Genomic DNA, 14,185 nt, shown 5'->3' on the forward strand with positions numbered 1-14,185 from the left:
CCCTCCGCCCCCAGCACTGGGGATTGAATCCAGGGCCTCACATATGCTAGGCAAGTATACCACTGAAGTACCTGTTGAGCATTTTTTTTTTTTTAAGCACTTTTTATTTTTTTAAAAAGGGTCTCACTAAGTTGCCCAGACTGGCCTTGAATTTGTAAGATCCTTTTGTCTCAGCCTCCTAAGTATCTGGAATCATAGCGGTACACCATCACCCCTAACCATTCTACACATCTTGGTAACCAGTATTTAACAGTGCTTCTGCAAATTAATAAATTACTATTTTCAAAGGGTAATCCAAAATGGATGGCAAAACATTTACATTTTCATTATTCTTTAATTAGTCCAAATAAAAGCATTTAAATTATTTGCATAAGGAAAAAAGCTCAGTCATATTCATGTAAGTCACATATCAGAAAACACCTAAATTTTCATATTATTTTGTTAATTTTTATTCTACCATTTTAGCATGTCTCACTAAAATAATATATGGTATACTTAGCAAGTATAGGAAGGGATTAATTATAAACTACGCCTAAAACATACTTTATCACTAATGTAAAAGAATGGTATTAAAACACTTGCAGTATTTTCACTAAATAGACATTTATCCATGCTACTCATGCTCAAGTATGCTTTTCATGGGGCTTCATAGCCTACGTCATATTAATTACAAAGTACATTCCACTGATGGAAGTACTTTGTCCTTTGAATAAAGAACTCTCTCTGCAATAGTCATGTCATTTAGAAACAAGCTTGGCAATAAGTTGTATGACCAATCTCTAATTATCACTTATTACCTAGCTGGACATGTGTCAAATTAAGAAATGAAATGGATACTTATATCTCAACCTAGCTGTGCAATCAATGTCAAAAATAGTCTCAAAGATGCTAAGAGAGAGAGAACTTTAAATAAATACAGTCTATGAAAGCTCTAAATGGTACTAAACTCATTTGAATTGTGAATGTTCTCATATATTTACTTATAATTGAGTCATCCTATAATGTTTTAGAATTTATTACACATTCAAAATTGAAACAAAATGGAGCATGAAAATACTTTAATTGTAATAATCAACAAATCCAAAGTGAATTCTGAAAGTTCTTTTACCAACTTTCAACTAAAAGTAGTCAAGTAGCTAGTTGGATTTTCTTGAACCATCTCTAAGGAAATAAAAAATACTGCTCATTGCCAAAAATAAACAAGTTATCAAGCCATGAAAAGACAGGGCAGAAACTTAAATACATATTACTAAGTGAAAGAAGACAATGTGAAAAGGCTAGGTATTGTATGATTTCAACTATATGACATTCTGGAAAAGGCAAAACTATGCAGACAGTAAAAGGATTAGTGGTTGCCAGGGGTTAAGATGAGAGAGGGATGAATAGGCAGAACACAGATTTTCAGGGCAGTGAAACTATTCTGTATAATATGACAATGTCTTCATATATTTGTCAAAGCCCATAGAAAATGACACATAAATTAGTGAACCCATAGTAAACTATGGAGTTTGGATGACAATGATAGAGATTAATCAACTGTTAAAAAATGTACCACTCAAGTGCAAATGTCCATGTGTGGCAAAGGTTGCACACATGTGGGAGTAAGGGGTGTACTGTGCCTTTTTTTCCACTTTGTTGTGAACCTAAAATTGCTCTAAAATATAGCTTATGAATTTTAAAAATACTGCTTTTCCTTAAACTATTTTTTATTCTTTCATTATTATAATTACAACACTTGAGAACTTATACAGAAAGTTCTCTGAAAGTAATATTATATAAACTTAATCATGTAATTTGTAGTAAAAATAAAATGAAACATGCAACAGGGCCTAAAGACAGAAAACTATTAATTGTAGCAAATTATTTCAAAGTTACTTTGAAAACTGAACCTGTTTTTAAACAGATGGTTGGGGCATAAGGGAGACTGCCCCAAAAAGCAGGCAATTACTGCTAGGGCATGCTCTTTCTGTCATTTAAAGAAAGCAGGTGGAGAATCCATGCTTGTAGAGTCACTTATGCTGTCAAACTCTGCTCACCATTAAGAGGAAACTGAAAGCATTGGTTCTCTGCATCACTGTTTCTTAAAAGCTTGATTTTTTTATAGGATGAGGAACCACAGGCTCCTGTTAGGATTATATGATGCTGAAAGCCACAGCCTAATGGCTATTGTAAAATAGGTCACAAAATATGAACTGCCAGTTCACTGCTACAACTTAGCTTTGCTGTGATATAAAAGGCCAGGAAATGAGAAAATGAATACTACACTGCTCTATATTGTACCTTTTCAGGAACATCGAGAATAAAACAAATGCATCATCCATATTAGAAAAATGAAGCAAAAACACCCAAAACATAGTCCAAGATTTTAATGGCTAAATTAGTGATATTTTTTAACATGGTTAAAAGAACTATGTAGCCCTCCTTACTCACTGCTCAATCACTTAGCAACTATTTTTCTGATCTAACAAAAAAGGTCCTGTAACAGAATTATTCATGCAATGTGTCGCCTTAAAGAAATCAGCCTGATGTAGATGGTAACCTCTTTATTTTTCAATCCAACATTTGTCAATATCGATGGCTTTTTCTGTTTTCAAAATCAAAAGCCTCTGTTCAGAGCCAACTGTAGTTAAGTTCAATTCCACAAAATGCTAACCAAAAAAAGTGAAAACAAAGTTTAGTCACTCTCAAATCTGCCTACACATCCTTATCAGATAATGTACTGATGTCATATTAATGGCTTAATGGCTCGTTCTGGAAAGTTAAGTATTTAATATAAAAGCTTTCTAAAAAGAAAGAGCACTTGTTCAGATGAACTTTATGGAAATAAAAACCACATTAAAAAAACATTGCCAAAATACTAAAGAAGTGATACAACATTTAAGATGACTGAACAAGCAACTTAAAACTCAGAAGTATCAAAGTTTTGGCAGCTCAACTATAGATTTCAGAGATTTTACAAACCACATTTTAGTACCCACCCTGGATCTACAATGGAAAATAATTGTCCATGACTCCGTTCAAGTAGAAATTTGCTCACCCACTACCACAAAGTTAATAATCCTAGTCACACGTTACTGCTACTGCTCTATTTGTCTTTTCTTTTACCCCAGTAAGGCCAATATTTTGCCTAAAATATGCTTACATTATTCAGGTTGCTTAAAACTTTTCACATCTTCATAATAAACTTATTCTGTTCATTAGTCAATCATTAAGAAATAATCTCATTTTAAAATAAAATGAGGTCAGGACTCAAGTAAAATGAGTTTAGGATAAGAAGTTTTCAAATAGTGAGCAATTCAAAAAGAAACTCCTCTTATTAATCATATTAAACACATTATTTGGAGAATTAGTAAGTATAAAGAGTTCAGTTTATTTTGTGAAATTTAAAGAATAAACCATAGCCTAATTGATTCTGAGTTTATAAGAGATCAAGTGGAAAGCAAACTATAATCAGATGGGTTCAAAACTGTCACCAGTTAAAAAGATTACTGAACATTTTCCAAAGGAAAAACCAAACCCAACGACACATTTTCTTTAGAAGTAGAAGCTAATACATAAAGGACTATAAAAATTTCAACTTAATGTTATTAGAAACAGTGTGATGTCCAACAGACATTTAAAAGCAGGAACAAGTGAAATGCCTGTTGCTTACCTCTAAAAGGAAAAAAAAATCACTACACCTTTGCACTTTTACAATACTGTCCTTTTAAAAGGAACATGAGCTCCACTATTTCTGAATTTCTGAATTTTTAAACTTCAAATAAGAGGCTAAGAATTATTATAAAGATTGGTCACCTAAAGATCCAAAAGAAAAATGTACCAATTATACACAAAATTTTAAGTATGTAAAGTATGTAAAGGCTGGAGTACATTTTATTAACTTAAATTTGTTGTAGTTTAAATTTTAGTCTGAAAAAGAAACTGTCTTTTAAGTTTAAGGCAAATTTTGAAGAAATAACATCCCATACCTATTCACAGTGAAATGAAAAAGAAATACTAGTTTCTCTGTAATACTTTCATTTACCATTAACAGAACTGAACAAAAAGTTTTATGAATTATAATGAACAAATACATCTGCAAGCTGTTTCTTGCTTTGCTTCACAAATAGAATGTATGTTACATTTAGTAATGTATGGTACATTTAGTAAAAAAAAAAGAAGTATTTAAACATACCTGAATTACTTTGTCTACCTTCAAATCTTCAAGAGATGGATAGAGAGACATTTTTGTAGGATTTTTCTAAAGAAAAAAAAGTTGTATTATTCAAGTGTCATAGAATACACAGTATGCACAGCCAGCAACAGACCTGTGATCATGTACAACTATTTAATGCAATAAAAACATCTGAATTTTTTGTATTTCCCTAATGACTAATAATGTTGAGCAACTTTTCATGTGCTTGACCATCTGCATTCCTATTATCTATCTCTGCATCTTCTATCTATACAGAAATGTCTATTCCTATCCACTGCCTGTTTTTTAAAAACCAGATTATCTTTTTTTGAGTAGTAAACAGTTCTGCATATATTCCAGTCATTACTCTTAATTCATTCAGGCTACAAAAACAACCAATCATGGACTAGGTGGCTTATAAACACAAATCTATTTCTCACAGCTATGAACAATGAAGTCCAAGGACAAGATGCCCAAAGATCTAGTGGCTGGTGAGGCTCCATTTCCTATGATATAGATGGTGCCTTCAACTTGCACATGGTGAGAGGGACAAGGCAGCTCTATGAGGTCTTTTTTATAAAAGCACTAATCCTATTCATGAAAGCAGAGCCCACACAAGCTAATCACTCCCAAAGGTTCCACCTTCACCTTGGTCACTATGGGATGCAACATATGAACTGGGGGTGGCGGAGGAAAGACAAACATTCAGACCATATCAGAGAACCCTATCAGATGATTTGTATATACTTTCTTCCTATGAACTGCTTTGTAACATTCTTGACAGTGTCCTTTACAGCACCAAAGTTTTAAATTTGGATAAAAGTCATATCTGTGTTTCTTCTTGGTTGCTTAGGCTTCAAATGAATTATTTAAGAAACTAACTCAAAGTCACTAAGACATACATTTGTCTTTGTTTAAAAATATTATAGTTTTAACTCTTACAATTAGGTCTTTGATCTAGTTTAACTTTTTTTTTTTTTATTTTGGTGGAGGTGGGGGTTCCTGGGATTGAACTCAGGGGAACTCGGTCACTGAGCCACATCCCCAGCCCTATTTTATATTTTATTTAGAGATAGGTTCTCATTGAATTACTTAGTGTTGTGCCAGTGCTGAGGCTGGCTTTGAACTCTAGATCCTCCTGTCTCAGCCTCCTCAGCCTCTGGAATTACAAGCATGCGCCATCACGCCTGGCTATTTTAACTAATTTGGATAAATAAGTATCCAACTTCTTTTCTAGGTGGGAAGTCAAATGTCCCAGCACCATTTTTTGAAAACTTTTTTTTCTATTTAGCTATTTTGGCCCCCTTGTTGAAAATCAATTGCTTATAAATATATTATTATTTCTGGACTCTAAATTCTATCCCATTGGGCTATGTCTTTCCTTTTAACAATACCACAGTCTTGATTACTGTACAGTTGTAGTTAAGTTGTAGTTAAGTTAGGAAATATGGCTCCTACTACTTTATTCTTATTTTTCAAGACTATTCTGGTTATTTTAGATCCTTTCAATTCATTATGAATATTAGGATCTATGTGTCTCCTTTTACAAGGAAAAAGAAAATTTCATAGAGATTTCAATGACTTTGTAGAAGTCTTATGTCCATGAATGGGTTTTCCTATTTATTTAAATCTTCTTTATACTCTTCCAATTATGTACTTTTGCTTATGAATCTTATATTTCCTGTGTTAAACTGCTTCCTCCTATATATACTTATTAATGAATGTGATTTTTTTTTGTGGTGTTAGGGATTGAACCTAGAGCCTCATGCATGCTAGATATGCACTCTACCAATGAGCTACACTTCCAGTCCTAATTTCATTTTTAGACTGTTCATTACTAGTCCAAGAAATAAATCCAATTTTGTACACTGATATTGTACACAACTGTGCTGAACTCAATATCAGCTCTAGTAATCTTTTTTGGCAGGTGGATTTATTAGGATGTTCTATTTATAAGATCAAATAGTTTGAAATGAGATCACTTTTCCTTTTATTCCTTTCCCACCCAGATGACTTCTTTCTTGTTCTTTTAAAGTAGTAGCAAAATATACATAAAATGTCCACCCTTTTAACAGTTTTTAAGTGTTTAGCATTGATAATTATATGCACAATGTGTGGTTTTCTATAATTTCATTTTCCATGACTACAGATACTGAACAACTCTCTATTTCCCCTCCCCGTCTATAACAAACACCATTCTACTTCCTGTTTCTATTGACTATTTTTAAAATGTCATGTGAATAGAATTATGCAGTATTTGTCCACCTCTGACTGACTTATGCTTTCAATTATTTTGAAGAAATACCATTTCATCATGGTATAGATCCTTCAGGCTAGTTGAACTTGGTTAGCTAGTATTTTGGTGGGGATTTCTGCATCTATGATTGTCAGTTATATGGCCTGCAGTTTTCTTTTCCTGTGATGTGGTTATTTGGGTTTGTTGTCAGGTAATGCTGGTCTTATAAAATGAATACAGAAGATTCCCTCCTCTTCAATTTTTTGAAGAGTTGTCAGAACTGGTATCACTTTAAATAGCTGGTATTTTTCTCTATTGAAGCTTTTTGGTTCCGGACTTTCACTTGTCAAGAGGATTTTGAATACAGATTCAATTTTCTTATTCATTTTGCTCTTTATTAGTCTGTTTTCTATTATAAGAAAATGAGGCTAAATAAAGAAGAGAGAATTAGCTCACAGTCTCAAGCTCAAAGTCCACGATGGGGGGATGGCAAGCACAGATTCACCTCGGGTGAGGCTCACCTCACAGTACGTGGCATCATGGTAGGAAGGCATGTAAGAGCAAGGAGCTCGTATGGCAAGATGGGAAGCCAGCAACAAGGAAGGGCCAGTAATGACTGGGCCCCACCTCTGAAAGGTCCCAACACCTACTTAACACCAATACACTGAGACCCAAGTCTTCAAAACCTAAATCATTTAGGACAGATCCTATCCAAACTACTGCAAGGTTCTTCAGATTTTATATTTCTTCATGATTCAGTCTTGGCAAGTGGTATGTTCTAAGCAACTTATCTACTTCTAGGTTATTCAGTGAGTCAATGTCCAACATTCAGAGCCCTGTTGATTCTGTAGCATCATTTGGAATGTCTCTTCTTTCATTTCTGATTAAGGAGTCTCTCTGTTGTTCTTAGTCTAGCTAAAAGTTTGTTCATTGTTCATTTCTAGAAGAAAAAAAAAAAACTGTTTTGTGAACTTTTCTTCCAATTTGTATTTTGTTTCTGCTCTATTCTAGTGAATTGATGCTTTTATTTTATAAATTCATTCCTTCAGTCAACTTTGAACTTAATTTGCTTTTCTTTTTCTGGTTACTCTCTCTGTCCCCATCCTGTGGTGCTTTTTTTGACCAAAAAAATTTGTTCAGGAGTGTGCTTAATCTTCACACATTTGTGAATTTTCCAGTTTCCCTCTGCTACTGATTTCTCATTTTATTTCACTGTGATCAGAAAAGATGCTTGGTACTTCAATACACTAAAATCTGATAATTTATATAATAATTCTAATAATTTATCTACTCAGGAAAGTGTTTTATGCGCCCTTGAGAAGAAAAGTGTATTCTGCTGTGCTGGATGCAATTTTCTGTCATCTTTAGGTCCATTTATATGAACTACAGTATTGTTCAAGTCCTAGGTTTCCCTTTTGTTTTTTAACGTATCAGGGATTGCACCCAGAGTTGCTTAACTACCAAGTCACATCCCCAGCACTTTATATTTTTATTGTGAGGCAGGGTCTCACTAAATTGCTTAAAGCCTTGTTAAATAGTTGAGGCTGGGGCTGGGGAGATAGCTCAGTCGGTGGAGTGTTTGCCTGCAAGTACAAGGCCCTGGGTTCGATACCCAGCACCTCAAAAAAAAAAATAGCTGAGGCTGGCCTTGCACTTGTGATCCTCCTACCTCAGTCTCCCAAACTTCCCAAGTTGCTGGGATTACAGGCATGCACCACTGAACCTGGCTGTTTCCTTATTAATGTTCTGTCTGGATGGCTTATTCATTATTGAAAATGTGATACTGAAATCTACTATTACCTTGTTATTTTTCCTACTGATTCTGTTAATATTTGCTTCATGTATTTCCGTGATCTGAGATTGGGTGCATGTGTAACTGTTCTTCATTCCTGGTAAACTGACACTTTTATATATTTACGTAACGTCCTTCTTCATTTTTCTGTGACAGTTTTTGACAGTTTATTTTATAAGAAATAGAATGACCACTCCTCCCCTCTTTTGGTTACCAAGTGCATGGAGTATCTTTTTCTATCCTTCCACTTTGTGTTTTTAAAGTGAATCTCTTGTACAGAGCATAAAATTGAACCTTAATTTTCTTCATCCATTCATTCTGTCTTTTGATTCAGGAGTTCACTATCCATTTGTACTTATAAGTAATTACTGATAGAAAAGGTCTGATATTGTTAATTGTTTTCTATTTTATAACCTTATAACTTTTTTTCTTTCCTTTCTTGCTATCACCCTTTTTATATAATTAATTTTTTATTTTTATTTTATTTTTTTGGTAGTAATAGGCTTGGATTCTGTTCCATTTTATTTTATGTTCTACAGATATTTTCCTTTGTGGTTGCCAGGGAGCTTAAATAAAAGAGTGATAACTGTGTGTGTATGTGTCTGTATTTGGTTCTGGAAAGGGAACCCACTGAGCCATAGTCCCAGCCCTTTTTATTTTGAAACAGGGTATCCCTAAGTTTCTCAGGGCCTCACTAAGTGCTGAGGCTGGTCTTGAACTTGCATTCCTACTGCCTCAGCCTCCCCAATAACTCCAAATGCATATAAAAACCCTTTTTCTTGTCTCCCATCCTCCAGACTTTGTTACCTTTTGTATTGAGTATCCATTAACATACTTTTATAGATATGGGTATACCTTAGATTGTTGTCTTTGACTTAGAGACCAGAAATAAAAGTGATTTACGTACCACCTTTACAGCATTGTACTATTCTCTACTTGTCTATATATTCACCTTTATCAATAAGTTTTATGCTTTCATGTGCCTTTGTGTTGTCAAAAAACATCCTTTATCTTCAACTTGAAGGATTTCCTTTAGCACTTATTGTAAAGCAGATAAAGCAGCAATGAAGTCTCTTAACCTTGACATGTGTCATTTGTCATTTGTGAAGAACTGTTTTGTCTTATATAATACTTTACTGGAAGTGTCCCTCTTTACCTCATCTATTCTTTCAGCACTTTAAGTATATAGTTCTACTTCATTTGGCCCTGCAAGATTTCTGTTGAGAATTCTGCTTATAGTACTACTGTACATGACAAGTTGCTTTTCTCTTGTTGCCCTCAAAATTCTTTGTCTTTTTGCCAATTTGATCACAGTGGACGTCAGGGTGGACATCTTTGGATTGCTCCTATTTGTTGTTCATTGGGTTTCTTGAATCTGATGTCCATTTTGTTTCCCAGATTTGGAGAGTGTGGGTCATATTTCTTCAAATAAGTTTTCTACTTCTTTCTCTCTCTTTCCTGTCCTGGAACTACCATATTATGTATGTTGGTCCTGTCCCATAATAACTATCATATTATGTATGTTGTTGCTGTCCCATTAATTCCCTAGGCTATCTTTATTCTTTGATTCTCTTTTCATTGTTGCCTTTCTAACTGGTAATTTCAAATCACTTGTCTTTTTGCTGACTCCTCCTTGTTCAGCTGCTGAACACCCCCTACCATATCATTTGATTGTTACTACATTCTTAGCTCCAAAATGTTTGGCTCTTTACTTTTTTCTTTATTGATATTATCATTTTGTTCAAAAATACCATTTTTCCTAAGGTCTCTGAGTATCTCTATGGTGGTATGTTTGAATTCTTTGTGAAGTAATTTGTATAACTCTACTTTTTTAACATTGGTTCCTGAATAGTCTGTTCCTTTGATTTTGCCATGTTTCCCTGATTCCTTATATGCCTTGTAAATTCATGTTGGGATCAAAACATGGCACTCAGAAAAAGAGTCACTTCTACAAGGCTTTATGAAATGACTCCATACAGAGAAAAAACTCCACTAATTATCCTGGTTAGATTCTGGGTACTTACTGAATCTTTTCTGCAGCTGCATCTTCTCTGGACTTTTGTGTACAAATTTTTAAAAGAATTTGTGGATTTCCATTTTTATAAATCTTATAATCCTTTCCTCTTTTTGATAGCTGTCTGTGGTACCTCAGGTTCTCTCAAGCTGCTGCAAGCTACCCAGCTCTAGAAGCACCAGGCAGAAAATCTTTTGAGCAGCTCTCTGAGGAGCTGAAATCATTCTAGTCTCTCCTTCTTGCCTCTGACACTACAGAGAGGAAGTCAAACTGTATCAGTTACTGTCTGCTCAACCACAGGCCCTCTAGAACAGAAGCAAGTCATTCAGCTCTCCTTTGCTCTCAGTGGTTCCCAAGCATCTAGAGTATGCTGACTACCATTACAGCTCTGAAAAAAGGAAGACAGAAACCAGCCCCTTGGACATTGCACTGAAAGGCTAAAATACTGGACAGTATTCTGGCTCCTGTCAGCATTCTAAGATAGAGAAAAGAAACCAAACCTGTGGGTAGCCAGGTGAAAATCAAAACACTGGATATACTCCCAACTTGGATTTCTCTATGGGGAAGCTGGAAATTGGTGGTTTTTTTCCCTACTCGTTCCATGCAGAGCAAGATGAAGAGATTATGGTGTGTACTAGTCTAAATGGTTCGTGTCCCTAACCTGGTACCCTTTACTATAAGTGCCAATATTCTGTTAAAATAGATACCAGTCCTTTGGGCAAACCCCTGCAAATCCTAAAAGTTACATATGTCTTCTTTCCCTCCCCAGGAAGAAACCAAGAGCTGGGGTTTTCTCCTTGTTCCATGCCGAGCTAAGGGATGGTCTATGATGAGCAAATGTCATGAGTTTTCTTTCCACTGTCAATGCAGCTACTTCAGTGATTGCTCTGGGTCTAGTAGCCTCTCAATTATTTTCTGAATTTCTCACAAAGAGAACTTATATATGAATTGTTGATTCAGTATCTCTGTGAGGAGCAGTTAGGCCTAGCATCCATCTTCATTTTTCTGTGTAATTTCCCTGGCTATAACCCCCAGTAAAATGCTGAGAAGAATATGGTACAATTCTTAAGGAAAAAGTAAGACTTAGGTTTACTAATAAAATACTATTTAATCATATTAATACAGGAGAAATTAAATACTTTCTTTGTGTTCAAACATAAGTTCTCTTAGCAGACTTTTTTTTTTTTTTTTTTTTAGTTGTTGATGGATCTTTTCAAAATTTATTTATTTATATGTGGTGCTGAGAATCACACTCGGTGCCTCACACCTGCTAGGCAAGTACTCTACCAGTGAGCCACAACCCCAGCCATGCAGACTTTCTCTTATTTATTTATTTATTTATTTATTTATCTATATGAGGTCCTGAGAATCGAACCCAGTGCCTCGCAGATGCTAGCCACGACCCCAACCCCCAGACTCTTAAACACAAACTTTTTACTTCAAACTTTCAGTCACTTTATCAATAAAAGTACATGATATAAACAAAATATAAAGCAAGTTCTAATATCGACAACCAAAATGCACTGAAAAGAATGTTATCTGTCTACAACTATTTCTATTTTTGGTTCCACCACAGGCTAAGTACAAGATCCCACTCTCTTCATGAAAAATAAACTGGACCAACTTAATTACTAGTTTTCTAACTTTTTTCCTCCAAAGAAGTGTCTCTTCAGACAAATATTAATTGAAGTATTATGAACAAGTCTCCAGTTACTAATACCCACCAACTGAAGTCTAGAAAAGAAATGGGCTTTCAGAATTTTTGTGAGCTATGACCATAACTTTTACTTCTGTAAAAATTTAGTTTCAGGTTTTCTTTAAATGTGTTGATCTTAACTGATTTTGACCATTCTTTTAAGACCTAAAGCATTCCTCCACAATTTTACTTTCTTGGTCTCTTTTCACCCAATTTCTTTCCAATCATTAAAATGTTCTAGCCACAACCTACTTGGGATTTGCCAGCCAGGTTATGTTTCTGTGCCTTCATATTTTTGGACAAAGTATTTTCTCTTCCTGAAATGTCCTTCCAAGACTTTTCCAAATCGAAATCCCAGTCAGCTTTAAGGCTTAGCTCAAGTGCCACTTTATTAGTCTTTGATGACATCAATCTGACATTATTTGTTCCTCTCAATCCAGCAATTTAACTTTCCTTATGTTACAGCTAGTACACATTTACCTCTGAAATTTGAGGGCAGAGCCACAATTTCTTATTTATGTAGCATAAATGCTTTATTCTCAAAGACATCAAATGTTTGTTTACTATTATCAGCAAATAATATATCTTTAAATAATTATTGAAAAGGTCAAAATACTGTTAAAGCAAGTCTGTAATTTTGAAGCTAACTGTAAAAAACCTTGCAAGGGAATAATTAATGCTTGTATTATTTTTCTGAAGAGTTCCATTAACTCACGTGTATACTGTATTTAGATATTCTTAAAATATTGATAAATTCAACTTATATTAAAATTAAATAGTGCTCATCAAACTGTAGAAATGGAGTAATAAAGAAAAAACACAACCTGGGGGAAATTATTTTCGGTTCTGACAAATGAAAAGGGGTTAGTGGGCAGAATATGTTAGAAAAAAGGGAAGAGGTTTTAAAAATAAACATTCACATGAATTAAACATATGAAAACTATTTCACATAAAATGATCACATAGAAAACATGCTCAATAACATGGTAACCAGTAAAAAGCAATATATAATTACATGAAAATAAAGACAAAAAGAATAAGCACACATACACATGAATGGTCAGATGGTTAATTAATATACTACACTGGCATTTCACAGAAAATTTGAATTTTACTTATAATCTCTAATCCTGCAATATTCCCCCCCAATGTGTAGAAATTGCTGAAGGGTCAGCACTCAGGGACAAAAACAAGAACATTTTCAACTTCACAAAATAAATTTAAAACAACTGAAGTCCCATAAGGAGTGGAATTTGAGAGTAAACTGGGTGACCCACAAACTCAGAGAACAGAGCAAGTGTAGGACAGACAGAGGTATAAAAACCACAAAAATCAAACTTTTCAGCATAATATTCATGGCATATTAATTGTAACATTAAGTTACTGAAAACCAAAAAAAAAAAAAAAGCAAAAGCAAGCAAAATCTGCTTGGTGAGAAATAGATGGTAAATCTATAAAGAATAAGAAAAAGTTCCAGGACTATGGTCACTCTGAGTGCATAAGGCAGATGAGGTCAGGAAGACACACCTGAATTGCCCAGTGCCTATTCCTTCATTCGGAGGGGCATTTAGATTCTTATTATTTAAATTTAGCATAAAACAATTTTAAAAAATAGCTTCTTCACACCGTATCACTTAATCCGCTCAGATTTTCATCTAAGAAAATAAAAATCATACACTTAAATCATGTAATACAGTTCTTAAAATACTTGGGCAAGCTGGAATCACATGGCAGCAAGATTTTAAAAGGAAATAGAAGGGAAATAGCTCAGAAAGGCAGTCTGTTTACCTACACAGTTCACAAGGAATCTTCTCTCAATAGGTTAAACACATTCACCAAGCCTGGAGACCACTCTCACTGTGTAGATGTAGCCCAGGGTGGCTTACTGCCAGGAAGACAGTGAGAAAAACCTAGGCGGCTGGGAAATTTAATTTTGGAAGCTTTTATAAGCCCCCCACTGCCCCCTCCCTTTCAGTGTGGAAATGCTCTCTCCTCCAGGGTCTCAATTCTCATCATCAAAGATTCATCCGGAGTCGGTTTTAGATTACTGACCTATGATGTCTTTTTTGTGAAACCACTTTTAACACCTAATGTGTGGAGTCTGCTGAACACCAACCAATAATCCAACAAGAACTAATATTTAACAATTCAACTCTAATACCAGCCACAATTAGTACAGACTCCACAAGTTCAGGGCTCAGTTCCACAACAATGCCCCCACTTCACAGGTGCCAATCACAAGCCCTGCCTACAAACTAAAGGATTCTATAATC

General features: G+C 34.6%; 1 protein-coding gene across 2 annotated transcripts in view; it reads right to left on the reverse strand.

Annotated features, from left to right (window-relative positions):
* Sdcbp (syndecan binding protein) overlaps positions 1 to 14,185 on the reverse strand; it is a 32,930-nt gene that overhangs the window by 11,739 nt on the left and 7,006 nt on the right. For both annotated transcript variants that reach the window (XM_047561284.1, XM_047561274.1), the window contains exon 2: positions 4,175 to 4,240. In XM_047561284.1, the coding sequence (XP_047417240.1) occupies positions 4,175 to 4,225 (51 nt within the window). In that variant the 5' untranslated portion in view covers positions 4,226 to 4,240. The remainder of the gene's footprint in view (positions 1 to 4,174; positions 4,241 to 14,185) is intronic.

Source organism: Sciurus carolinensis, chromosome 1 (assembly GCF_902686445.1).
Source record: "Sciurus carolinensis chromosome 1, mSciCar1.2, whole genome shotgun sequence".
NCBI lineage: Eukaryota > Metazoa > Chordata > Mammalia > Rodentia > Sciuridae > Sciurus > Sciurus carolinensis.